The sequence below is a fragment of the Manacus vitellinus genome, unplaced genomic scaffold (genome assembly GCF_001715985.3).
Source record: "Manacus vitellinus isolate BGI_N305 unplaced genomic scaffold, ASM171598v3 scaffold_47_pilon, whole genome shotgun sequence".
NCBI classification, from domain to species: Eukaryota; Metazoa; Chordata; class Aves; order Passeriformes; family Pipridae; genus Manacus; species Manacus vitellinus.
The window spans coordinates 1825328-1851810 of NW_021940585.1; the positions used below are offsets into that span (position 1 = coordinate 1825328).

General features: G+C 43.6%; 1 protein-coding gene and 1 non-coding gene across 2 annotated transcripts; both read left to right on the forward strand.

Annotated features, from left to right (window-relative positions):
• The first annotated feature begins 1593 nt into the window (after window positions 1–1593).
• Window positions 1594–3482, forward strand: LOC103756501. Its single transcript, XR_003916066.1, has 2 exons — window positions 1594–1728; window positions 2093–3482. It is a non-coding gene; the product is annotated as an uncharacterized LOC103756501 (transcript).
• A 1590-nt stretch (window positions 3483–5072) lies between these two features.
• CSDE1 (cold shock domain containing E1) lies at window positions 5073–25393 on the forward strand. Its single transcript, XM_029962467.1, has 20 exons — window positions 5073–5159; window positions 8553–8987; window positions 12454–12652; window positions 13317–13426; window positions 13764–13856; window positions 14376–14473; window positions 14630–14711; window positions 15032–15160; window positions 15314–15439; window positions 16203–16415; window positions 18077–18217; window positions 18306–18464; window positions 19041–19148; window positions 19763–19938; window positions 20335–20447; window positions 21083–21202; window positions 21392–21570; window positions 22184–22347; window positions 23450–23582; window positions 24198–25393. Exons 3-20 carry the CDS (start codon window positions 12454–12456, stop codon window positions 24243–24245), a joined length of 2391 nt encoding a protein of 796 aa, XP_029818327.1. The 5' UTR covers window positions 5073–5159; window positions 8553–8987; the 3' UTR covers window positions 24246–25393.
• The last annotated feature ends 1090 nt before the right edge of the window (window positions 25394–26483 follow it).

Below are 26483 nucleotides of genomic sequence, written 5' to 3' on the forward strand. Positions count from 1 at the left end.
GTTAAGAATTAACATTTCTGATCCTCTGCAGTAAAATCAAAATACCTGAGTTGTTATCATTCCTGTTCAGTAACTGTAACACAGGGAAAAGAACCTCCTAAATCTCTGTGAACTGTATATGTTTAATTCTTAAGAGATTTTCACTTCCAAGTGTTTTTAAATCCAGATACTCTCTACAGTGGCCTAAAAGTGTCCCTTTATCCATGCTGGACTCAGTGACTTTAGAGCTGATGGGATGTGGTGGCTGCTGATAACTGTGGCCTGTTTTATGTTAGGTGTCTAATAAAAACAGAATAACATTAAATCTCTATTTAAGACTTACAAATTGTGTTAGGCATTTGTTAAAAGGCATTTTTATGTGACTGGAGAACAGCAAGTTGGTTCAACCAACTGACATCTCATATCTTGGGTTTTCCTTTGGAACTGGAGCCAGCCTAACTCTTTGCACATCTTGGCACTGATATGTGGCACCTCACCACTTCTCTTTTGTGGGTTGCTTGGCTCCTCTGAAGGTAAGTGGTGTAGCAATGGCTGGTTTCCAGTGGGTGCACAAACTGCTTATCAAGACTTTACATTTGAACAAAAGTTGGAAGTGCAAAGCTGAAAAGGCTCAGGAGGAACCTTTGATGGGATATGACTGTCTCAATGTCTAGGCAGAGTCTTCCATACTAAAGTCCATGAGTTTTCCCCTACCCACCACTTGGAGAACAGTCACAACATTTTAATATCTTTTAAAGATCCATTTTTTATCATAACCATCTTCCTGTTTAGGAAAATAATACTGTTTAGAAAATTAATAATCTTTTTTTCCCCAGAAGTTTTTCTCGTTCCTTCAGCTCTCCTCTGGATGCTCTGATTTGTTTACATACTTTATGAATAATGGAATTCAAAACTGAATTCTCTGCTCTGTGATACATTTATCTTCCAGAGCCAGTGGAAGTACTGTGGGCATTTAGAGAAACCCCACCCTGTCAAATTATCTGATATATTGCTCTTCAAACAGGAGCTGCTACATTCCATGTTGGAATTTTCAGTGTTTGGTCTATGTGCATTTCTGAGATTCAACAAAATGCTTCTTCAGAAGGATTAGAGCTGTCTCTAGTCAGATTCTGTAGAATCTGCCTCAGGAGGCTCTGGTCTTGTTTGCTTTGGTTTCATTGCCCTCTGAGATGAGCCTCTTTACTGCACAGTTACTTGAAATCTTCTTTGCTTTTGTATTTGATGTCTTTATAAAGTCAGAGCCAGGCTTGTCTAATAAAGCAATATAACATTTACTGCCTAGTAATTGCATTCACATGACCCCAAATCTGTTGCCTCAGTCCTTGTCACACTTGAAATTCTTTCCCTCTTAGCAAGTCAGGGTGCCTTATCTTGCTGACTGCTGTGATTCTATTCACTGTTTTCACTGATGACTCATGATAAAGGACAATGAGGTGCATGTTCTTATCCCTGAGTGTACAAGATAGAAAGGATTGCAAGTGCTTGGGAGGAAAGGATTAAAATTCAGAACATGGAAGGAATCCAAAATTGGGACAATGGAAGTAAGTCATTTAGAGGGGATAGGTTATGACTGTTGCTTTTGCCTGAACATGTTGAATGTTTTTTGTCTTTCAGGAAATTGAAAATCAAATAGACAGAATATGTGAGATGGGAGAGGTGATGAGAAAAGCTGTTCAAGTGGATGATGATCAGTTCTTTAAAGTTCAGGAGAAACTGGCTCAGCTGGAGGTAAGAGCAGATCCATCTGTTGAGGATAAATCGAGCTTTGGGGATCTAGAGACTTACTCTGGATTTTCTGTTTGTGTCAAGGATTCATAATAATCAAAAATTTGGGAGTGGGGTCAGGAAACAGAATATGATCTGTTTGTTTTCAAGTCTTGATGATCCTTATATGTTTAGATTTATATATGTGAAGCCAGAAGCAAAAGATACACTTTAAATGACGTGGTTCCCCTTGTGCCAGCACCATATTAATGCTTGTATTACAAAGTGTGTTTTATCTATCTGTGAAGGAGTGGGGCTACTGAAAGTTTGTCATCCTTTACTTGTGAATTAGCTCGTTTCTATTTCAGCAAAAATATTGATTTTGCAGCTTGAAAACAAAGAGCTGCGTGAACTGTTGTCAATCAGCAAAGAATCTTTCGAGGTGGAGAGAGAAGATCTGCCGGACTGTGAAGCGTAGGCCACAAAAAACCTCACCTCCAAACCTCCAGGGACTGTTATGAAACTGCCTGACAAGGATTTGTTCTTTCAGGTTGTTTCCTTGTATATCTGTTTTATCTTTCAAGTGTGTGGGCTGTTTTTCTCTGCGCTTTCCTGAAGTGTTGATGGCAGAGGCTTGTTGCTCTGTCTTAGGATGCTTAACACTGAAGTATTTGATGTGTCCTCCCCTGTGATCGTTCATTTCCTCCCCCTTTGTCATTTTTTTATGAGCTTTAGGTAATTTAATTCCAGCTGTGCAGTTGGCTTTTAGATCCACCTCATCTGTAGCTCGAGAACATAATGCAGGTTGTGATTATTGTGCTTGATAGAGGGAATAAGAGATTATCCAAAACCCACGTTGTAAATGGCAGGGGCCTGGTTTGCTCTGGCTGCACGGAGCAGTTTTGCTTTGCAGAGTGACCCCTCAGGGTTTGGATGGGTTGACTTTGCTGCCTGGACTGGCTTTGTTACCTGGGTTGACTCTGTTACCTGGACACTTAGGAGCAGGTAAGAGAACAGCAGGTGCCAGCAGGGCACTTGAAGCAGTCACTCCTATTCAGAGCAAACTTTACCTTGTTTTAGGGGTGACAATCAGTGGAGAACCCTTCCTGACACAAACCTGGGCGGTTTTGAAGGACTCTGCATATTTGCCTGTTCTTTTTTTCAGTGGATAGACCTGTCCCAGCCTTACCAGTGCTCCCAGGGGTGTGGGTGCTGGCCAGCCCTGGGCTGTTGGTGTGCTCAGACCCTGCCCAGAGCTCAGCACCTTCAGATCAAAGCTCTTTGTCCTCCCACCACTTTGGACTCAGGAAGAGTGAGCTCAGGTCTGCCTCAAAAATAACCAAAACCGACCACACACACACAGATTTTTAATGTCACTTCACAGGTGAGTGTAGTGACAGGTGTTCCATAGTTACTGCACTGAGTGAAATTAGAGTTGCAGCGTTGTAGGAATTTATCAACATGGTGATATTTTTATTGACACTTTTATATAAAGATCTGTCTGACCTGTGATCAAAGAAAAATCCCCCAAGAACAATAAACATCTAATTTCCAATATTAGTTTAAATTTTTATGCCACTTTTTCCCAAGCAAGACTTTCGACAGATGCAGAAGGCAACTTGTTCCTGTGCTTGTTAAGAGACATTTCCTTGTGAACATCTGGAATATCCAGCAAGACTGGTAGATATAAGGGATTTCTGTACAGGAGTGTTCTTGCATACAATCCTTTTCTATTAGGAATTGTTTAGGAGGGAATAAAAAAACTCAGTGAGAAGTAATTTTCTCAAGTGTGTTCTGTTTGTGAGTCCTGGGGGGAATTCCATGTGTTCTGCATGTTCCCAAGCCTTTTTCACTCCCTCCAGTTTTTACCTTGCCTGAGTGAAATATTATAATAACTGAAATGTTGCATTTTATCTCTTTTAAATTAACGTCATCCTAAATGCCTGTGATGCGTTTTTATCTATGCTGTCCCAGGGTAGATTTAACATCCCTCCAATTTGGTCATTGCTGTGCATTTAGAAAAGCCAGAAACTGAAAGGCAATTGCTTTGAGTGAGTTTATTGTTGATTAGTAGTGGGCCAGAATTGGCAAGGGAAGTTTAAATATGTGCATAGAGTCGTGGAACATCCTGAGCTGGAAGACACCCACAAAGATCATCCAGTCCAACTGCTGGCCCTGCACTGGACCCCCCAAAATACCACCCTGTCCCTCAGAGCATTGTCCAAACACTCCTTGAGCTCTGGCAGCCTTGGGGCTGTGCCCTTTGCCCTGGGAGTCTGTTCAGTGCCCGACCACTCTGGGGAAGAACCTTTCCCCAGTGTCCAGCCTGAACCTCCCGTGACACAGCTGCATGTCCCATTCACTCCTGTCCCATTCTGGATCTGTAAAGGAGGAGGCTGTGGCTGTAAATGCCCAGTCGTACACAGTTCCTGAGCGCTGCTGGGCATTTTCAGAATTGGCTTCACTGTTGGAAACTGGACCAGAGCTCCAGGACTGGAAATGCTCTGCCGGTGGTCGGGAGTCCAGACACAAAATGTCACCCCCTGATCCTTCAGCTCAGTGGGGGTTTCAACAAGGGCAATGCTCGGAGCCTGCCCTGACCCTGAGCCGAGCTCCTTCCCCCTCAGCCGGGGTTTTCTCTCCCCCCTCAGCCTGGGCTCCCTCTCTCTTCCCCTCAGTCGAGCCCTCGTCCTCTGCCCCCAGCCGGGGCTCGCTCTTCTCCCCTCAGCCGGGCTTTCCTCTCTCCCCTCAATCAAACCAAGTGCTATTTAGTTTCTGGGTTCCTTCTGGCTGCACGGCAACGACCCAGTTTGGAGGAATGTTCACCTGCACTGGGACAGTGAATATGAAAACGCCTCACAGACATTTCAGACGACATTATTTAAAAGAGACAAAATACAACATTTTCAGTCGCTATAACAAGTTGTCCTTCTCCCTTCAGTGTCCCCCACAGACTGAGCTCCATCTCTCCCCTTCAGCTGAGCACTCGTTCTCTCCCCTCAACCGGAGCTCTCCTCCCCTCAGCCGGGATTTTCTCTCTCCCCTCAGTCAAACAACTTCTATTTAGTTTCTGGGTTTTTTTCCGAATGCACGCAAACGACCCAGTTGGAGGGACGTTAACCCGCACTGGGACAGCGAAGATTAAAACGCCTCACAGGCATTTCGGACGCCGTTAATTCGAAAGAGATAAAACTGTAACAGGTTCTTCTCCCCCTTCCCCCGCACCGCCCTCAGCCCCTCTCCCTCCCCGCGGCCGCCAGGGGGCGCTGCCACCCCCCCGAAGCCTTCAGCGCGCGGCAGGCCCGCGCACTCCGGTGCGCAATGCGCGGCCCCGCCCCCTTCGTCCCCCTCCCCCCGCTGGCGGCGCTCTCGCGAGAGCGCCGCGGTCTCAGTCCCTACGTGCCGGGCCGTGCTGCTCATGGCGCGCCCCTGGAGCGGGGCGCTGAGCTGTTGGGGTGAGTGGCGGGCCCGGGGGGCTCGCGCGACCCCCTCACGCACGCGGGGGGGGTGCGCTCCGCCCAGCGCGCCGCCCGCGCACCTCCCGCGCACCGGGCACGCGCCCGGAGCGTGTGTGTGTGTGTGGTGGTGGTTGATGGGGGGTGTGTGGGGGTGCGCTACTAGGCGGCGGTGCGGGGGCGGCGGCGGCGGCCGCGCCGGGACTCGCCGCGTCGCGGGCCGCAGGCGGCTTAGCGGGCGGGGCGTGCTCGTCGGGGGCTCCGGGCCGCGGCGGAGCGGCGGCCGTGGCGGGCGGACGGGGCGGGCGGCGGCTCCCGGGTGCCGCGCGCTACCGGCGGCCCCGCCCGGGCGCAGAGGCGGCGGCCGGCGGCCCTTTGTGTGCGTGGGAGCGGCGCCATCGCCCCCCTTTGTGTGCATCGCCCCCCGGCCGCAACGCCCGCAGCGGCCCCGCCGCTGGCCGTGTCACCGGCCCCGGCCCGCACCGCGCTAACGCGGGCCCCGCTGGCGCCGCGGCCCCGGCGCCCGCCCCTCGGCGGCGGCACGCCCCTCGCTCCGCCGCCTCCATCTGGTGGCAGCGGACATTGAGCGGCGACCCGCCGGGGCGCCGGACCGGGCCCGGGGCGGCTCCGGAGGCTCCGGGCCGCTTCTCCGGCGCCCTCTCCGCCCCCGCATCGGGACCCGGCGCGGGGCTCTGCCCCGGGCCGCGCACACCCTCTAAAAGCCCCGATTTTTGTTTTAACCCCGATTTTTGTTTTAACCACTTCGATTTTTTTTTTTTTAAATTACAGATGTCCTTGGCAGTTCTTTAACTCTTTTCCTCCCCTCCCTCCCCCATATATGTATTTTTCGGACTTGGCTGCCCTGGCGGTGGCTGGACTCGTAGCTGTCACGTGCTGGTTGGGGTGCCAGCGTTCAGTGCTGCCTTCCAGTATCCCCCCGGAAAGATGTGGAGTGGCCTGATCTCCGAGTGTCTGATGGCTGTGTTGTGCGTGCACTCTGAGAATACAAAGTTTTGCCTTCATTAAATTGTATCTTAATCGCGTAAGAGAGGGCTGTTTCTAGAAGCACATGTCCCGATCCATAGAATGCAGGTTCTTGCAGTTGCCTGTTTTTGTGAAGAAAATGGGAAGCAGAACAATGCTGTCATCGGGCAGGTTCCATGTGGGGCTCTATAGGTGCTTTCTGGCTGAACAGCTTCATGTGACTTTACTGTCATTTAGCAGAGTCTGCACATGAAAGGCCTTAAGAACAGGGCTCAGCTCTTCCCTGTCTTTGCATTAAACCTTTCAGCTGTAAATACACAAATGCAGGAGGCAGCAAGACTTGGGGGCTGGGCAGCTGCTCAGGGTGTTTACCATTTGGAGGAGTATTTATAGTAGCTGAATTAAAAGTAAAGAATTTGAGGTTGATGAGCACAGTGAGATATTTTTTCTTTTTGCTCGAGTTATGCTTGCTTGGTAAGCTCTTTTTTTAAAAGAACTTCAGTGTAGTAAACCCATCTTATTATCAAACTGAATTGGCTTTTAATGGAAAGATTTATGCCTTACTCGATTATTGATAAAATTATCTGTAGTCATATTTGATCAGAAGAGGACTTTTGATTATTATGTGAAAATATGGTATATTCTATGCCCAGAAAAAATGATAAATATAATGTGATACAAGTTACAGCTTTAGGAGAACTCTAATCATGTTGGGCTATTAAATGAGAGAAGTACATGAGTAAGAAGATTCCAAGTGCTCAGTTCCTGGGATGCAGTGTGTGTCTGCTTCATTTCTCCTGAACTTGGCCAAGGGGATGCTCATTTGAGGGCTGAAATGCTGCCCAAAAATAACACTGTCCTGCAAGAGATTGTGGCAACAGTTGCCTGGATGTAATGCTGAGGTGTGGGGGAAGCCTGGTGATACTGTTATTATTGCAATAACTTCCTGTCTTCTTGTTGATAATATTTGATAATTGAATCTTTCACTGCAAACCTCTCACACCAGGTACTGGTTTGCACAGCCCTCACCCAGTTTCTTTATTCTCTTTCGTGCAATGGTCTGACAGGAAAACTCATTTCAGCTGGAAGTTTTCAGAGTGGTGGCTGAAGGAGATGCTTCTGCCCAGGGAGATCCCTGAAATCCAAACTTGTGTGAAAGTGGGGATGAGTTTGCACACATTTGGGGTTTGGAGCTCTTGCAGTAGGTGGCTGCAGGCTGCGTTTTCACTGGGGTGAGGGTTCAAGTTTCCCTGAATTCAGTTTGAGGCACTTAAGTTGCCTCTTTCAAGTTCACTGAAGGGGGTTCAAAGCTCAGTGTCAATTGTGAAATTCACTTTCCTGCTACAGTAGAGAAATAGGCTTTGTCCATATTTTTTTCTCTTTTGGTGTGGGACTTGTGGAACAACTTGGGGGAGAGTTGTGTTGATGCTTCATACCTTTGGATTACTGCAGAATATGCCAGTGGATCCATGGAGTCACAGCTGTGTTGCTTCTTAGTAGCTTTTGTCCACAAAAAGATCCTCCTTTTTTTTAATCTATTTACTGAATAAGCAACAAACTCAAAACTTGTTTTGATTTCTTCTCAAGAAAAGCTTCTGTTTCCATCAGGTTTTGTGTTGTGTGGTAGGTGGCAGTTTGCTGGAACTGCTTTTCTCATGAAAACACAAAGTGGGACTGGAAAACTTTAGGAGGGAATTAATTACTAACTAGTTATTGTTGCAGAAAGCTTTCTCTGTGGTGTTATCTGCCCAAATATCATGTATATGCAATCAACATTTTGCAAAAACTTTTACAAGCCTAGAGAATGGCTCTGCAGTTATTTTACATGCAGCATCTGGACATATAATTGAGAAATTTGTTAATTTTTGTACAATTCTAAGTGTGCTTCAGGTATTGCTAATCCTTAACTTACCTCTTGGAACAGAAATGTCAGGAAATTCTAATTCCCATGCATGCATACACCCTGTTGCTACTCTGAGGACCTGTGCAAGCACTTGTTAAATTATGTTATAATTTAATTAGTAAGCACACATATAAAATTATTGATAGGACTAATGAGTTAAATATTAATGATAAGTTGGCATGTTAAATGGTACAGCCCTGGACTTTTCCTGAAATGTCTGTGTCTGAAGGGTTTAAAATTGGAAGTACCAATGTCACTGCTTGGAGGTAGTTTTTTGGAAAAGAAAACTGGAAATGGCAATGCCAAATATGTCCCTAAAACAGCCTTTCCCAAACTTACAGACCTAAGGTAGAGGAAATGCACCTGTTTGTAGGAACACTTAGGATTGATTTATAAGGGTTGGAACTAGATGGTCTTTAAGGTCCCTTCCAAACCAATCCATTCTGTGATTCTGGGAGAATTTCCTTTCCAGTGATATTCAGTGTGTGTCTTTTCCCTTCCTCCAGTATGAAGTGGAACAGAACAGAATTTACCACCTGAAACTGCTGCTTCAAGTTCAGATCAGGAAAAGAATCAACCACATCAGTAACAACAACTCAAGACCAAAGAAGAGGCAACTTACACTGAAGAAGATACAAGGCTTGATCTGAAACAAGAAGTTTGTGCCTACTCAACAGCTTCAAAAGAGCACGTCCCGACGCTGCTAATAGTCTTTGTTTTCTCCAGTGCTGTAGTGAAACTGCCCAGGGCAGCAGCACTTGTGTTCTCTATAGCTTGATAGATCACCTTCTTTTGCTATCTTTTTTTTCTTTCTCTTTTTGTCTCTCCTCCTTTCGTTCCTTTTTTTAAAATAATAGCAGTCTTCATCCTTAGAAACTTGTGCTGAAACAGAAGAATCGGCAAATACTACTGAAAGTGCAATATTTGAATATCACTGCGAGGTTGGTGCTGTGTAAATAGTTATAGATGTGTTTTTAAACTTAATGAGAACCAATTTATTGACAGAATGGTGTGGGGTCTTTTAGTTCTTTTTAGTATTTCTTAATAAAAATTCCTTTAATAGTGAGGCCCTGGCACAGAGAAGCTGTGGCTGCCCCATCCCTGGAAGTGTCCAGGGCCAGGTTGGACAGGGCTTGGAGCAACCTGGGCTAGTGGAAGGTGTCCCTGCCCATGGCAGGGGGGTAGAACAAGATGATCCTAAAGGTCCCTTCCAACCCAAACCACTCTGTGATTTTTTGCTGTTGATTTAGTAGTAATATGATGAATTAGTAGTCCCTGCAGTATGGTTCTATTGAACAATACTTATAACCCTGGAGAGCTGATTATTGATGTTCCTCTCTTCTAGTAACAGTAGGTTCGTGGTTCCAATCCCTATTTTCAAATAACCTGTGTTCAGTGTTTTAATCTTCCTGCACAGGGTTTTTTTACTTCTCTGAGAACTTGTACTGGTGGGTTCATAGTTCATATTCTTGTAAACTAAGTTGGCTGTTGGCAGTGGACAGCAGAGCCAGGTAGTCATCTTGGTCCAGTATGTAACTATTATATTTCAGGTCCAAGAAAGTCTTGTTTGTACATTAATAGGTTGTAGCCTGTTGCTGGAAGTTTCTTAAGGAACAGTTGTATGCCAAGACTCTTGGTGATACATATAAATAGCTGTTATTTGATATTGGTTATGCTCTGTTATAACATTGTTTGAACAGATGTAGGAGTTTGACAATGATCTGGAAAGGCTGCTGGTGCTTTATATTATCTTTCTCTGTACAGCAAGTTTTAGTGCCACCTGAGGAATCTTTGAACTGAAGTTGTCAGGCTTTAGAGGATGGATGGGGAGTTTTGTGCTGTGCTCCTAATGCTCCTTTAAACCCAAACTGTTCAAATGGTGTCTGAGTGAGAGGTTACAGCACTGTGGCTTTCTAGGCCTGGGAAAGGCTGCTCTCAACCTGATTGTTAGGTAGATTTTTGTCATTATCTGATGTATCTTCAGTAGCACTGCCTTTAGTCTGTTAGCTCATCTGAGGCAGGGTGTCTGTGTTTGTTGTATCAGAGATGAAGTGGCCATTTTGTGACTCACAGGAGCTCAGTTCAGCTTCCAGAATGGGTTAATGGTCTGGCCTGTAATTCTCCTGGGAGAAGGTATAATAACATATCATTTGCCCTTCCCCCAGCCACCCTACTTGCAGGACCAGTTTATTTTTGACAAGTATTTTAAACTCTAGGATGGCTTAAAACACTTCAGCTGTGGCCTTCCCACAAGGGCATCTTCCTGTGTGTGGAATGTCCTGGGATTGCCTTCCTCGAAAGATGAGGATTCTTATCTTGGAATGATGCTGGCAGGAACTAGTCAGTAAATCTTAGCAGCTTTGTGAAGTGCTTTCTTGTTAGATAACTGAGAAAATGTGTCCCTTTAAACATAATCCAGTGCATAAGAAGGGTGCAACTCCTGTGGCTTTTATCCTTTGTGCTGTTTGGGCTGGACATGAGTGGAAAGAGATCTTTGCTGGGAGCAACAGCTGCCCCAGAGAGGTGGTGGAACCTCTGCCTTTGGAAGTTTCCAAGACTCAGCTGGACAAAGCCCTGTCTACCTTTGTTGCCTAGAGGCCTTTGAGGAGGAGGATGGGCTGGAGTTCTCCTGGGGGTCTCTGCTGGGGTCATGTTCCTAATTCACTGTTTGCTGGCATGCCAGTGTTCCATGACTCGAACATCTTAAGGGTATTGATTGATGCCAGTTATTGCAGGTTGGTAGGGTAAGAATAAGTGGGCAGTATTGATTGAAAGTCAGACATTCCTACTTGTTGTTAAAGGAAAGGAAAATGGGATGTAGAACAAGAAAACAAGCAGTGGATATTACAGAAATTGTAGCAGATTTGCTAATTCACTGAATTTCAAAGAGCTTGGGGTGGTAACACTGTGCTTTGTAAGTGCTGACCAGGACTGTGGTCCCCCAGCTCTGCACTGTGCTGTCACAGCTCTGTGGGATGGACACCATTACACAGTGTCATGGGATCCTTTTCCCCCTCATATCACCCCCCCACCTTCTGTTATTTGTATTTTTCCTCACCTACTTCTACCCCACGTGAGTGTGAACCAGAAGGGAGGAGAACACCTCCCCCTCTTGGAGGCCAAAACTCTGTCAATCCTTACTTTGTGTGGTTGTTCCCACTTTGGTTTTTTTTCATGTCAGTCTCAAAGAGCAAAGATTTCTGCCCAAGAACTTCACAGCAGATGTTTTTTGGTGCTCTCTGATCACTTTTACACTGATTTCCAAACAGCATGAGAAGACAAGCTGTATCTGTTCTTTCTGATACACTGAGTAACTCAGTGGCTGTGTTACAGTAAGAAGTGTGACTGTTTTACAAGTTGCTCAGGTGTCCTTTATCTCCACTAAACACATTGCTGACTAATTTTTAATCTCTTCTGCTTGTTGCAGCAAGAAAGCAGAGAACAGATACAGTCTCATTCTGTTTCCAGATTAAATGCTCTGGAAACTAACAAATAATTCTGTATTTTAAGATGCATATGGGCTGTTTGGAGGGAGGAAGGGTTGCTTCAGTTGCCTCTCTTGAATTACAGTGTTTAGTGAGGTGTAATACATTTCATCTGATTTAATTGCTAGCATGTAAGTCCAAGTTGCTTACTTGAAAAATGAGACTTGTACATCAAAAAGCCAGTGGGCTAGTAAAGGGATGGGAAATATTTCAAGGTTGAATCTGTGGCTTAAAAAGGAAAAACTTACCCCATTTAGAAAAAAAGTTTTAGTGTATGTAAGTTAATTCCACAGTTCATTACAGATTTAACTTTAGTTTCATGCTATTTTCAGATTTTCTCAGTCTTTCTAGCACTTGAGCTTCTGTGCCCCAGGAATGTCAGTTTAGGTTTTAATTCTGGATATTAATTCCATAACTGTGCAAAACTGTTTCATTAATACCATTTTTTTTTAGTGTGAAAGACTGAACCCAAACTAGGGACAAACTATGCAGGGATGTGAACCTAATTGCATTGGCTCACAACTGTTGCATTTTCCAAATTAAACAGGTGATTAGAAAGAGCAGATATTTGAGATATTTTCAGGCTTTCATGTGAAACAGTGACTGTGGGAGCGTGGGAATGTGAGGTGGAATACTTACTCTAAAAATGTCAGAAGTTTGGTTTGCTCTAAGCAAGCTTTATTTGGGTGTTAGAGTTCTGGCTTATTTTATAAATACCTAGCCTGTTTAAATGTTAAGGCTTCCTGCATTACAGAAACATCACTATTTTGGTGGGTTTACCCTAATTTAGAAATTATTAACGTTTACTTGTGTCAGTAACTTCCACAAGCTCTCTACCAGTTATTACGTTACAAGGACACGGAAAAACTGATTTTAACTGTTGGTTTGTTTGTTTTTTTTCCCTGTGCTTTCTTCCCACCAGATGAGCTTTGATCCAAACCTGCTCCACAACAATGGACACAACGGGTACCCCAACGGTACTTCGGCGGCGCTGCGCGAGACTGGGGTGATAGAGAAGCTGCTGACCTCGTATGGGTTCATCCAGTGCTCCGAGCGGCAGGCCAGGCTCTTCTTCCACTGCTCACAGTACAACGGCAACCTGCAGGAGCTCAAAGTGGGAGGTAAAGGCAGCAGCTCTGGGTGCAGAGCAGTCTCTTTCCCTTGCCACAAAATACCCTTTTTATCCCGTGACACCAGCAGTTGTTGTGGCTTCTGGCCGTTCAACAAATAACCCACCGCTCCTGGTGGGAGCCCTGCCCAGCACTTTGTGCAGCCTGTGGTGCACACAGCTGGAAAGGTGCACTGTTAGGTCAAACTTGTCTAGCTGAGATGCAGACAAGTACTCAGACTGTGGGAGAATTTACCCCTTGTCCTCCCTGTTTCTTTTTTAAGCATGAGTTGTTTGGAGTGAGTTGTTTTTCAGCATGGGGAGGCTGCAACTTCGTGCTGATAATTAGCGTGGCAGTGAAGTTTCTAAACTGATTAATGGCCTGTGTTATGTTGTGTGAACTTCAGTGTGGAGTCTGCTGCTGTAGTGAGGGAGGGAATTACCATGGAATTACAGTAGAATATTCATTAGCAGCAGGAGAGAAAGAACAGAATAACCAGAGAAATACATGCAAATAGTGTGTCCTTCCTTGGTAACAAAAGCACCTGAGTTCTACTTCGTTGTGTTTGGCTACAAGCAGTGAATTGTCAAACACAACCACTTAGTGATTTTTATCCAAAACCAAACAAACAGACCCAACCAGAACTCTCTCATTGTCATGTTTGATTGTCTTGCAGATGACGTTGAGTTTGAAGTGTCTTCTGATCGCCGAACTGGAAAACCCATTGCTATTAAATTGGTGAAGATAAAACCAGAAATCTTACCTGAAGAACGAATAAATGGACAAGTTAGTGTCTATTTTCTATCCCTGCATAGTTTCCATCCCTTACTCCAGTGCAGAAGGCTGGGTTCATTTAGCATGCATATTAACTACATGCAGTATAGTTCACTGAAACACATTTCAGTGTGTTCTGGTAAAAATTCAGAGGTTCAGTTTGAGCTCTTCCTTGGCTCCAAACACTTCTTGGAGCCGAGAGGTTCTGTGAGATTGAAGCTTTGCAGCGTGGCATTCCCTGTTGAGTGTGTAGTAGAGGGTACTGAGATTCATTTTGTGTTCAACAAAAATGCCACTCCTGACATGACTAGCAATGGATTTTTTTTTATTTTTTTTTTTTGACTGGTAGGTTGTGTGTGCTGTTCCTCACAATTTAGAGAGTAAATCTCCAGCTGCCCCGGGTCAAAGTCCAACAGGGAGTGTTTGCTACGAACGTAATGGGGTAAAGCTTGTGCATTTTACTTGAACTCTTCACTGATCCATCACTGTGGTCTATGAGCAAAATAAAAGATTCCATTTAATGTGGACATTAAATTGCACTGAACTGTGCAGTTCTTGGCCAAAAAAAGAAAAAAAAAAAAGCATGCTTTGGTAATTACCACAAACAGTAATGTTATTTTTGACAGTTTGCTTGCTTATGTCTGTGGAGAACTTTTTACTGAGCCAAATAGTTGTTCTCCTTTAAAACTTCATGGAGTTCACATCTCCTTATCTTGAACTTCTAAAGTTTAGAAATTGAATTTTAAAGATGGCCACGTACAAACCTGTCAACTTTAAGTTGCTTGTCACAGACTCATCAAAACAGCACGATGGAAAAAAGAATGTTTTGCATGCCATGTTTGATCATTGTCAGTTTTCTCACTAAATCAAGCAGATATTGTTATTAAACAAAACTGTGTTAATCTTTCTTTGAAACAGCTATGCTGCAAATAGAGTAACTTTAGTTAATGTTAATTTACAGGAAGTATTTTACCTGACTTACACCCCAGAGGATGTTGAAGGAAATGTACAGCTGGAAACAGGAGATAAAATAAACTTTATAATTGATACAAACAAACAGTAAGTTGGTCTTGCTTTTCTGGCTTCATATTGGTTTTAGTGGTCAGGCAGAATTCATACTTGTTCTGAGAAATGAAATTATATGAAATAGAACCTTCGTTTTTGTTTCAGTTTTTAATTGTTTAAGTTTTGCCCTGTTTTTTTTCCCCCCTCTAGTACTGGTGCTGTAAGTGCTCGTAACATTATGCTATTAAAAAAGAAACAAGCCCGCTGTCAAGGAGTAGTCTGTGCCATGAAAGTGAGTGATTTTAAGTTTCATTTGAAAATAAAATGCTGTTTTGAAAAAAAAAAAGCACTTTTAAAAGTAATACACTGAAGTTAGTAAGAGCTACTAACAGTTTGAGCTGCGGGTGTAAATTGTGTGAAACGGTTTAAACAGCTCTTCTTAAAAAAGAAAGTCCCATTTACTTCTGCTTTTATATATTTTGTGGTAGCCTGTTAGCTGTGTGCACCACTGGGATTCATAATCTATTATTGTGTTTGATAGAACCTGTTAAATTATTTCTTGGTGTGTTACAATAATGGACAATTTATTAAACGCTTTTTTTCTGTTCATAGGAAGCCTTTGGATTTATTGAGAGAGGTGATGTCGTGAAGGAGATATTCTTTCACTATAGTGAATTTAAAGGTGACCTAGAAACCTTACAGCCTGGTGATGATGTGGAGTTTACAATCAAAGACAGAAATGTAAGACGAAATCCAGTAAAACGGGAGCCAAGATCTTTGGGCATGAACTGCACTGTTTGCTCCAGCTTTGGGAAGGGGGGAGGAGGTTCACTGGGAAATGTCTGTTGCTGTCTCTCTTCTTTTTGGGGTATTTGACTGGGTTTGTGTTCTTAGGGTAAAGAAGTTGCAACAGATGTTAGACTGCTGCCTCAAGGAACTGTCATTTTTGAAGACATCAGCATTGAACATTTTGAAGGAACTGTAACCAAAGTAATTCCAAAAGTACCCAGCAAAAACCAGGTGAATGTCAGTGGTTACTTCAATTTGTGAAGTGGTGCTTTGATTGTATTGAATTCCAGCCAAACAGTTAAAGTGTTCCCCTTTCCCTGTACCTGTCAGCTGCATAAGCATCATGTCACAGGAAAGGATTTATTCTTTTATTTTATATCCAAAGAGTTATGGTAGTGGGACGTTGGAGAGTGTGTGTGTTCTTTAACATTTCAAATACTTACAGCTGAATTTTGTGCATTTAGGACATATCTTTAAGGCAAAAGAGTAGGGAAAAGGGGAAAAGTATTTGCTGGGATAAGCCAGATCTATGGATTCCTGTGAGCATTAACAGTTAATGCAGCTTTTAATCTGTAATGTTTGACTTAGGGGTAAGAGTGGTCATAAGCACTTCCTTTAAGGTTTTAGGTGGGTCTCTGTTGTTGTTGTGGGAAGGTTTGGGGTGTTTTGTTGCTTTTGTGTGTAAGAAATGTGTGTGTTTGTTTGACAAGAAAGAACTTTCAGAAGTGGAGTGAGTATGGTTATAAATTTAATTCTTGAAATAGGCTTAATTTCTCTATCAGCACATGCTGGGTGCTTAAAAAAAGCTCCAAACCAAACCACAACAAACCCCACCTCGTGTTTGGCTGTGAACAGTAAATTCCCCCTGAGGAGTGGCAGGAACGAAGCACAGCTCTGAGTCCAGCAGGCATTTGGCAGAAATATCATGTTCTCTGCAGTTGAGCTGAGTCTTGTGGGTAAACTCCCCTTTCCTGGGGGGTTTTTGTGTCTCCAGAGCGATCCTTTACCCGGCCGCATCAAGGTGGACTTTGTGATTCCCAAAGAACTTCCCTTTGGGGACAAAGACACGAAATCCAAGGTGACCTTGCTGGAGAGTGACCACGTGCGGTTCAACATCTCGACGGACAGACGTGACAAACTGGAACGTGCCACCAACATCGAGGTTCTCCCCAACACTTTCCAGTTTACCAATGAAACTAGAGAAATGGCAAGTATCTGTCTTCTAAAAATTGTGAATTTTTGAGGCAAAATGAAAGCAAAACGTGGAGGGAGTTGTAAACAAAAATGTAAAAATCGGTGATGTCTGGCATTGCCTTCTCTGAAATCCAGTCCTCAGATGTGCAGTCCAGACCAAGTGTTTAAATGGTAGAAAATTCAGAATTAATCCTCTACATCTTTGCCTTAAAAGAATAAAAAATTAGCTTTTTTTTAACATTTAAAGGAAACCATATTAGAAAATGAGACCTTAGTTGGCCCTCTTGGAGGGGATTGGTGGTTATAGTAATGCAGTCTTGAACTGTTAGTTTAAAAATTCATGTACTTTGAGTAATAGGTAGGTAACTTACTCATGTTCCTTAGGAAAACTGGAAGAACCTGGGCCTTCTCTGGTTCACACAGTGAAAAATCTTAATAACTGGAGGAGGAGCTGTGTGCAGCTTTTGGATTTTGTGGGTTTTGGCCAATCTCTTTCTGAGGCTCAAGCAGGATGGTAAAGAGCAGGGAGTTCTCTCACATACAAAACCTCTTTGTGGATTACAGGGACTAAGATGGGTGTACTAATGAGTATTATAGAATATCTTTCATTCCTGTAACTTGGAATGTTGGTTCTGTTCCAACCAGACTGTAACTTTGCCTTCATTTTCAATTGAAGTCCAATTACAGTGTTGTAACATCAGTGTGCTGTGAATTATGACCCTTTGCTTTAAAAAAACCCTGAACTTTGACTTCAGCCTCTGAGTTTTGGGGATTCTGTCCTATAGAATTCTTATATTTCTGCTCTGGCTTGAAGCATCTGCCTGCCTGAATTGAGCTGTCATTGAGGTGACAAGTGTTGGCAGCTCCTAGAAAGGTTGGCTGGTTTGCTGGAGTTTGTGAAAGCTGTTTAAGAGCAGAATGTTCCTAAAGGTGGGAAGTACCTTTGCCATTCAGTCCTTCAGATCCTCTGAGCTTGCCCTGAGACCTGCAAAAGGCTCTGGAGTAACTGGGTTGAATGGAATATGTAAATAAATCCTTTCTCAGTTCTGGTGTGATCTGGTACTAGGGTTTGTTTTGTTAACAGGATTTTCTGTTTACCATTCAGCATTCCATTTCTGGTGGTTATCAGGAAGGCTACTAAAATATTATGGAACATGCTTACCATAACATACACCCATGGATAGGGTAGTGTTGTTAAACAGCTTCTTCACAGTTCCTTCTTTTGTGTCTGAAAATTAGATGTTTTTTTCTCTTAAACTTCCCTCTAATTTTGTTTTCTTTTTATGTAGGCTCTTCTATATTTTCTTTGTGTTTATGCATGTTTTATATACTCCTGTAGATGATGTAGTATTTGTAGAGTTGCCCCTTTCAAGATTGTGTTCTCTGTGTAGTAGTACTGGCAGAATTTTAACCACAGTCCTTCTTGTTAGTGGCTTAAATTAATCTTTTCCACTCTTTATAAGAAATTAAGTAGAGGAACTGGGTTAGTAGGACTTGTTTGCATTTTGGGTTGACCATAACCATTAGCATTGGGTTTGCAAGGAAGCACATTGCAAAAATGAAGTGTTTTCACAGGATTGAGGCCCTATTGCAAACTCCAGACAGGTGGAGCACCTGCAGACAGGTGTCACACAGCAGTAATAACTCTGTAATTGCTGATTTTCCTGTTCTCAGGGTGTGATTGCAGCGATGAGAGATGGCTTTGGCTTCATTAAGTGTGTGGACAGGGATGCTCGGATGTTCTTCCACTTCAGTGAAATCATGGATGGGAATCAGCTCCATATTTCTGATGAAGTGGAGTTCACTGTCGTTCCTGTGAGTGAGATTAATACTTCTATAAAATCCTAGTGTTTAAAGAATTTATGTGCAGTCTGTCTAACATCTGATGGATCATCTTTTTCAGGATATGTTGTCTGCCCAGAGGAACCATGCCATAAGGATTAAAAAACTTCCCAAGGGCACAGTTTCTTTCCACACCCAATCAGAACATCGTTTTGTGGGCACTATAGACAAAGAAGCCACTCCAGCCAAAGCCACTAGCCCAAATAAAGGCAAAGAGAAGGTAATGCTGCTCTCCTAGAATACCTGTTCTGCATTCCTGGCATTGGAGACTGGGGCTGCTTCCTTAAAACCTGCAATTCCACTGGTTTTGATGTACCATTTGTCCTGTATAAATGTGAATGACACTGAATAGCTGATGACAGCAGTCAGTGAAAACTAACTTGGGTGAACAGGATCATAAACAGTACTTCTGTTATCATGTTGTTGAGCATAAATTCCAGAAACTTGATGGGAAGTTTCTTTCTACCTCCCACTACGTAAGATACTAGATAGAATTGTTTAAAATTAAGTTTCTAAAGCTAGAGAGGAACCTCTTATTGTTTTGTCATGCTTTTTAAACAAACCCAAAATATTTAAGGTTCCAGTAAATACTTCCTGGAACTGGTGCTAATACTTTTATTTCCTTTAAACATATTATCTGTCATCATTTAAAGCTTCTTACTCAGTTTGGTTGTGGTTTTGAGCAATTATTGTAAAACCTCTGAGACTCCAGTGAGCAGAGCTTGAAGTGTGTGTAGGAAACTTCTTTGCTTACAAATGAGACACTGACTGCTGAATTCTGACCTCTTGTTTTCAGGAAGCTGAAGATGGAATAATTGTGTATGATGACTGTGGAGTAAAACTGACCATTCCTTACCAGGCCAAGGATGTGGAAGGATCTACTAATCCCCAGATAGGAGATAAGGTGATATAACTAAGTGTGCTCTTGGGAAACATTGTTCTGTGTATTGTGAGGTGTGAGCTTCTCTTTGCCTTATTCCTGGATTTGTTCTTCCTCTTGGAACAAACAATGGACAAGGCACCTGTGTAATATGACCTGGAATACTGGTTTTGAGTGGCTTAATCTTCTGTATAACTAAAAAATATCCTTCAGCCTGGTGATACATAGATGAAAATAGTGTCTTATTTGTAAAGGATGCTTTTTAAAAGAGGAATTGTTTAAAAACTGAAGCAAGTGAAGCAAGGTACCTCTTAATGTGGGTCACTGGTGTGGGAAAAGGAGAGTTTCTCTCCACATAAACAGAGAGTTTGTCTTTTTAAGTGATAAAAAGCTGAGTGCTGGAGGCTGGCCTGCCTTACAGGTATCCCAGGTGTGACTGCTGCTCTCTGGAATATAGGAGATGTCCATGACTGACATGTTTATGGGGAAGTATTGACTAGGAAACCACTTTCCTGGAGACCCTAGGAACTGATTCAGAGCTGCACTGCTTTGAAATTAGTAGGTTTGGGTGTTCTTTGTTGGTGGTCATGGTTTATTTGGGTTTTCCTGTCTAATGTTGATTAACACCTCTTCAACAGGTGGAGTTCTGTGTGTGTGAAGTGAAGAGAACTGGTCTGCAAACAGCTGTTTCTGTCAGAATGCTGGGACGCAATTACAGCTCTAAGAGGCTTTTGGGATATGTGGCAGCCCTGAAAGATAACTTTGGATTTATTGAAACAGCCAATCATGATAAGGAGATCTTCTTCCACTACAGGTGAATGAGAATTTTAATATTATTTGGTTGTTTGTCTGTTGTGGGGGGTGGGAGAGTGTGGAGTTTTGTTTGGTTGACTGTTAAACTCATTGTCACTTCACACACACACACATATATAAATATATGCTTAGATATCTACAGTTCCATTTATTATCTCAGCTGGACTGGTTCAGGCTTTTCTATTAGTCAGCAGTCCTGGTGTTCTGTGCCCCTCAATCCCAAATCCAGTTGTGTTTGTATATTTGAAAATGCTTCACTTTCCTTAATAAAGATTTCTTAAAATTGTGAACTGTTGAGCAATTTAAATAGTTTCTGATCAACTGATGTGGATGTTGGATGAGCATCACTGTTGTCATGTTAACTAAAGGAAAACTGTGCCTCATTCTGTTCCTGCAGTGAATACTGTGGAGATATTGATAGCCTGGAACTTGGAGACACTGTGGAATACAGCTTGTCAAAAGGCAAAGGAAACAAAGTTAGTGCAGAGAAGGTGAACAAAACACATGCAGGTAAGGCTGTACCTGGTGTTTTCTGCTGACAGGGCTCTTGGCAGGTGATGATGGGTAAAGGTTAATAATCTGTTTATGGCTGGAAATTAGATCAAGAAGATGCTTAATGTGAGGTGGTTGTTGGTTTCCTGAAAGCTGGTGCCTGTGTTTCCAGAGAACAGGAAAGCACAGAGCAGCAGTTCTGGAAACAGTAGCAATTCTTTGGATCTTTATTGTACTCTGAACCCTTCAGCTGGGGGGTTATAAGGAGAGACAGAGTGGCAGAACTGGCCAAATTAGTAACTGCATTACTTGTGCTGTGCTTCACAGAGGGAAGGTTGCAGGAGGGAGGCAGATGAGGGTATTAAAAACTTGTGAGGGGGGGAAATGCCCACTTATATTGGATGCTTAAAGCAGGGAGTGCAGTGGAAAAGAGGTGAAATACTTTGATTTGCTTTTCAATCTCCATGGCCTTGAGTTTCTTAAGAAACCAATATTTTTCTACTTCCATGTATGAAATGTCTCTATTGTTTTGATTAGGTGTCAGGCAGTTGCAAACTGTTGGCTCCTGGTCAATCTGAATCACTTAATTAAATTAACTTTGAAATAAACTATGGTTAGAATGTTCTATTCTTCTATTGTCTGTCTCTTTTCAGTGAATGGTATCACTGAAGAAGCTGATCCAACTGTTTACTCTGGTAAAGTAATTCGTCCTTTGAGGAGTGTAGATCCCACACAGACTGAGTACCAGGGCATGATTGAAGTCATGGAAGATGGTAAGATTTGTTACTTTTAAGTGTTCATTTCACAAGTGTACAAGAAGTGCACAAGTTGCACTGTAAATAGAGGTGTTGGGGATTATATGGACACTGCTAAGGTGGCAGTAAAAGTTGCATTTTTAATATTGGAAGTCTGAACTCAATGGGAAAGGCCTCTCAGTTCTGCCTTGTGCTTTCCCCCCCTAGGTGAGATGAAAGGAGAGGTCTATCCATTTGGAATTGTTGGAATGGCAAACAAAGGTGACTGTCTGCAGAAGGGGGAGACAGTGAAGTTCCAGCTCTGTGTCCTCGGGCAGAACGGGCAGACGATGGCTGTGAACATCACCCCGTTCCGCAGAGCCACCGTGGAGTGTGTCAAGGACCAGGTGAGGGGCTGCTGGGAGCACAAGGGGCACGTTGGTAGGAAAATCAACCTTCACATGCTCTGAGGGAGCTTCTTCACAGCATCCAGCAGTCAGTGGTGATAGACCACCTGAAGTGCAAAGGCTGATTATGGCCCTCAAGAATGGTTACAAGTTCAGTGCTGTGAGTGTTTTCTGGGTTTATAGTTATTGTGCAGCACTAATCTCTAGTCATTTATGGAGACTCAGTTTTGCTGGTTTACACATAAGTAGAGTGGCAAATGGAAGTAACTGGCTTCTTATCCCAGTGACAGACCAAAGAAACCTTTCAGGGAGCCTAGAACTTGCAGCAGTGCTCATCTTAGTTTAATACAGCTGCCAGGACTTGGGGGCAGTTTTCAGAACTTGTTCTATAGACTTTGGAATTTAGGTTTGAGTTTACAAATCCAAGAAGAGTACCTGGATTTCCAGAAGTGTTGTTTCAAGACAGAATGTTCTATTGAGTGTAGAAATTGCATTTCCACTTCCCTTAGGCACCACAGAGTTTTGGGTGTAGTTGAACTGCAATGATGAGTAAGTTACTGCCTCTGTTTGGGTCAAGAGGGAATCAATAACCTTGTGATGTGTTGCTTTTCAGTTTGGTTTCATTAACTACGAAGTTGGTGACAGCAAAAAGCTCTTCTTCCATGTCAAAGAAGTGCAGGATGGTGTGGAGCTCCAGGCTGGGGATGAAGTGGAGTTCTCCGTAATCCTGAACCAGCGCACAGGAAAATGCAGTGCCTGTAACGTGTGGCGTGTCTGGTGAGGCTTGGGAACGACAGGGATTGAACCTGGCACAGTGTCTGCATCACAGCAGTGCCCTGCAGGCTGCTTCAGCCTGAGCTGGGCTGCTCCTGGAACAGGAGCTCTGGATTCCAGCTGCCTTCAGGGAGAGCCTCACCTGAGAGCTGCCAGCACTTAGAGGGGGATGCAGTGCAGGGCAGCACCAGGACTCCCAGCTCCTCCTAGTTACAGACAGCTTGTTCCCTTCTTAATCTGTTCTTAAAAACTCCCCCTGTAGCAGGAATTAGGGTACAGCCTTGGAAGTAGAAGTTAATGGTAAGAAAACTGAGAGTATTCCTGTGTGGATGGTGGTCTCTGGCCAGCACATTCCATAGTGCTGCCACCTGTTTTCTGAAGAGCAACTTTCATTTTTAAATAGAAAACTCGTGTTGTTAGGGACTCTTCTTTTTGGTATGGCATTTCTTAAGGCTTATGGGTATTTTTTTGCTTTTGAGCTACTTGTAGAAAACTGCACAGTTTGGATTTTGCTTAAGCTTGAGGTAGCACTTCTGCAGTGACACAAAGCTAATGTGTAATTTTTTTCTCAGAGTTCTCTGTTCCCATCATCTTCAGAGATGCTAATGCGCTGCCACTGGCAGCTCAAAAGCTTTTGTTATTGCAGTTAAATTATAGAATTCTAGAATTGTTTGGGTTGGAAGAGACCTTAAAAGCCATCTCGTTCCACCCCCGACCATGGGCAGGGACACCTTCCACTGGCACAGGTTGCTCCAGGACCTGTCCAACCTGTCCTTGGACACTTCCAGGAATGGGGCAGCCACAGCTTCTCTGGGTAACAGAAATGTAGGAAATACTACTTATATAAGTGTGAGAGTAAATGCAACAGCTCAAGTCACTAAAGAACAGCTTTTGGAGAACACTGAGCTGCTGCTATTTCAGAGTCCTGTGTGGAAGGTAAAGCTTTGGGGCAGAGTCCCAATGTCAGCCAGGATAAATTGCACTAGTGCTTCATGGGGACAGTCCAAATTGCTATAAAGTACTGTAGTGAAGGGCTGGGTATGAATGAGGCCTCTGGCAGCAGCTGTGGGGAGTCACCAGTGCCCTGTGTGTGCCTCTGTTACAGCGAAGGCGCCAAGGCCGTTGCTGCTCCGCGTCCCGACAGACTCGTGAACCGTTTAAAGAGCATCAACCTGGACGACGCCAACGCCCCGCGGCTCACAGTGCTCCGCCAGCCCCGGGGGCCCGACAACTCAAAGGTACACACTGCCAGGGGCACTGCAGGGGTGCCTTGCTCTGGGAGCACAGCAGTGCTTCCTCTGGTAGAGCAGGAGCTGTCACATACCTGTGTCTGCTTCCATCTGGTGCTGAACTGCTCACCTGCTGTGTGAGGTTGGGTTGTTTTAGCACCCAGGGTGCTGTGCCCCGTGTCAGTGATGTGTGCTGGGGTTTCAGAGCAGCACACACTAGAGAAGCCACCAACTGCTGCTTGCTTTCTAGCCCACAATGGTTATCTTGGTTATAAACCTGCTGCCCTTCTCAGAGGCAGTAAGTGAAATCCCTCTACCCAAATTTGGCTTTCACTTAAGGTTTGCCACCGTGTGATAAACAGGAGTGACGTGTCTGGGATCTGAAGAGCAAACTGTCTGGAATCTGTGCAGTGTCTAGGACTGTAAAGAACTCCCCACAGAACCTGTTTCTGAAGACAGATATGACTAATCAGAAACGTGCTAATGCTGTGCTTTGGTGGAACGGATCGGCTTTGCCTCAGAGCCCGGCGGTCGGACTTGACGATCCCAAAGATCTTTCCCAGTCAAGATGATTTCATGATTCCACGATGCTGGAGCTAAAAGTTTGCTTTGTTTTCCTTGCAGGGATTTGGTGCAGAGAGAAAGATCCGCCAGGCTGGTGTTATAGACTGATCCCAACCCCACGCCGACGTCGGGCCGCGCGGTGGGGCTGGCGAAGGGTACTGAATATCTCCCTGTTCATCCCTTCCTCCAAATTCTCAGAAGCTATTCCACCGGTTTTAACACCTTCTCATGTTATGTTTAAAATTAAATTTACGAAACCATTTTAAATTTCTGCACAGTTGCATTCTGGAGAACTTTAAGGTGGCGCCTTATAGTATCACATTTTAGAAGCTTGTTTTGAATGGTGCATTTAACGCAACTGGTAACTGCAATCTCCATTGCCTCTGTGAGTAAACATAGACAGCTCTGCTCGGGCAGACCTTGTGGAATTCTGCACTACAGTTATTATGCTTTATCCTTGTTTTTGGCCAAGGTTTATTATGCCTTAGTGCTCAGTTGCATTATATTCCCTCCCGAGTGGAGGGGAAGGCTCACTTCAGCTCACTCTGCTCAAATTCTGAGGACCATGTGAGGGTGGAATAAGTTCAGTTTATATCAGATCTCGATGAACATTCAGATACCTTGAGTTGATGGCCAAATGTTATAGTGTTTTCCTAGTTCATTTAACTTGACTCCTTTTAGCCAGTCGTTAGAGCTCAGTGCAAGTCTCTCCCAGGGTCGGTGGATTTTGTGGTGTTCTGGAACAGACAGTGCAGAATTTCATAAGGCTGAGGTGTGCCATCAGTGTGGTAATTTAAATATATTTAAAACAATGCACAAATCTGCTGCTGCTTAGAACACTGCAGCTTCTAAACCCAGTTTCTTTTACTGATTTAAATTTAAAAAGAAAGAAGTTGTGCCTGAAGTGAATACATTTTTTTTGTTCTTTTTGCAGCCGGCACCCAGTGTACTGTAAGAGAATAAATACTTAGGCTTTCCATAGCTGTATTGAGACTTTCATCAAGGTGAATAGTTGATGTCTGTGTGCTTTTTTTTTTTTTTTGGTTTATTTTTTTTGTTTTGATTTATTTTTTTGTTTTGTTTTGTTTTTTTTTCTTTTTTTGGGTTTTTTTTCCCTCCCCTCCCCTTGCCCCCTCCATTTCCCCAGTCACACTTTTATCAAGCAAGAAAACTGAATGATTGGTCTAAGTATTACTTTAACCAAAAAGATCAGGAGTTACTTTTTGGAATAGAGGGCAGTACTGTGGTTTTTTTTTTTGTTTTGTTTTGTTTTGTTTTTTCATGTTACCTCTATTCTCAATTTAGGGTTTTCTTCTCTGGGAGATGCATTATCTTTGTAAAACAAAACATTGCTTTCTCCAATTTTTTTTCTGTTAATGGCAAAGAATGGAAATAGAATAAAGTTTTACTGATTTTGAAAAAAGCCTCACTGTGCTCTGCCTCTTCCTTCCACGGTGGGGGATGTGTTAGATCCCTGTCATCCCAGCCATGGGCTCATTCCCAGTGCCATCCAATTCACACACCAAGGTGAGGGATTTCAGTGTTTTATTCTAGTTTGCACAAAGCAGGGAGCTGGTGGCTCCCACAAAAGGCTCCCTGATCATCAAAACCTTACACTATTTGTACATTTTAACTAACACAGAAGCATTAATTGGTTACAAATTATGCAGTTTTTCTATTAATTAGTACTTAACCCCCTACTTTCAAGTTACAGCTCTCATTTCTCGTGCTAATTAGTCCCCAGGTGCAGTTCTTCATCTGAGTCTTCATTGGGGTCTGTTTTGAGGAGGTGGTCAGTGGTTCCCCACTGCTGGAATTGCCTTTCCCCCAGTTACTGCTCAACCCTGCTCACCTCATTCCTGGTGTTTCTAATCCAGACAGCCTTGGGATTGTCTTCTCTTACCCTTTAAACCAAAGATCAGCCAAGCATGTGATGCTCACAGTGCAATCCCTCAATCAGAACTGTCCAGCTCCAGCTCCTGATTGCACTTCAGGTTGTTGAGTTTGACTCAAACCCCTGTTCAAATCTTGAGGGGCTCATTCCTCTCTTTAGAACTCTGGGATGGAGGGCTCTGTGTCATTCCCCCCTTTAACACTCTGGGATTGGTGTCATTACCCCTTTAAAGCTCCAGGATGAGGAGCTTGGGTTCATTTCACACTTTGAAACCTTTAAAACCACGGGATGTGGGGTCGGTGTCATTCCCCCCTATAGGGGTTGTGGGGTCAGTGTCATTCCCCTTCTTTAAAGCTCTGGGATGTGGGGTCAGTTCCATTCCCCCTTTAGGGGATGCAGGGTCGGTGTCATCCCCCCTTTAAAACTACAATTCCCTCCTTTAAAATTTCGGG

What these genes read in the sequence shown, in the direction of transcription:
- CSDE1 (XM_029962467.1), top strand. Translation starts at nt 12,454, where the DNA reads ATGAGCTTTGATCCAAACCTGCTCCACAACAATGGACACAACGGGTAC. An exon ending in ATAATTGATACAAACAAACA is followed by an intron (nt 14,474 to 14,629) that starts GTAAGTTGGTCT and finishes TCCCCCCTCTAG; the next exon opens with TACTGGTGCTGTAAGTGCTC. An exon ending in GAGATCTTCTTCCACTACAG is followed by an intron (nt 19,939 to 20,334) that starts GTGAATGAGAAT and finishes CTGTTCCTGCAG; the next exon opens with TGAATACTGTGGAGATATTG.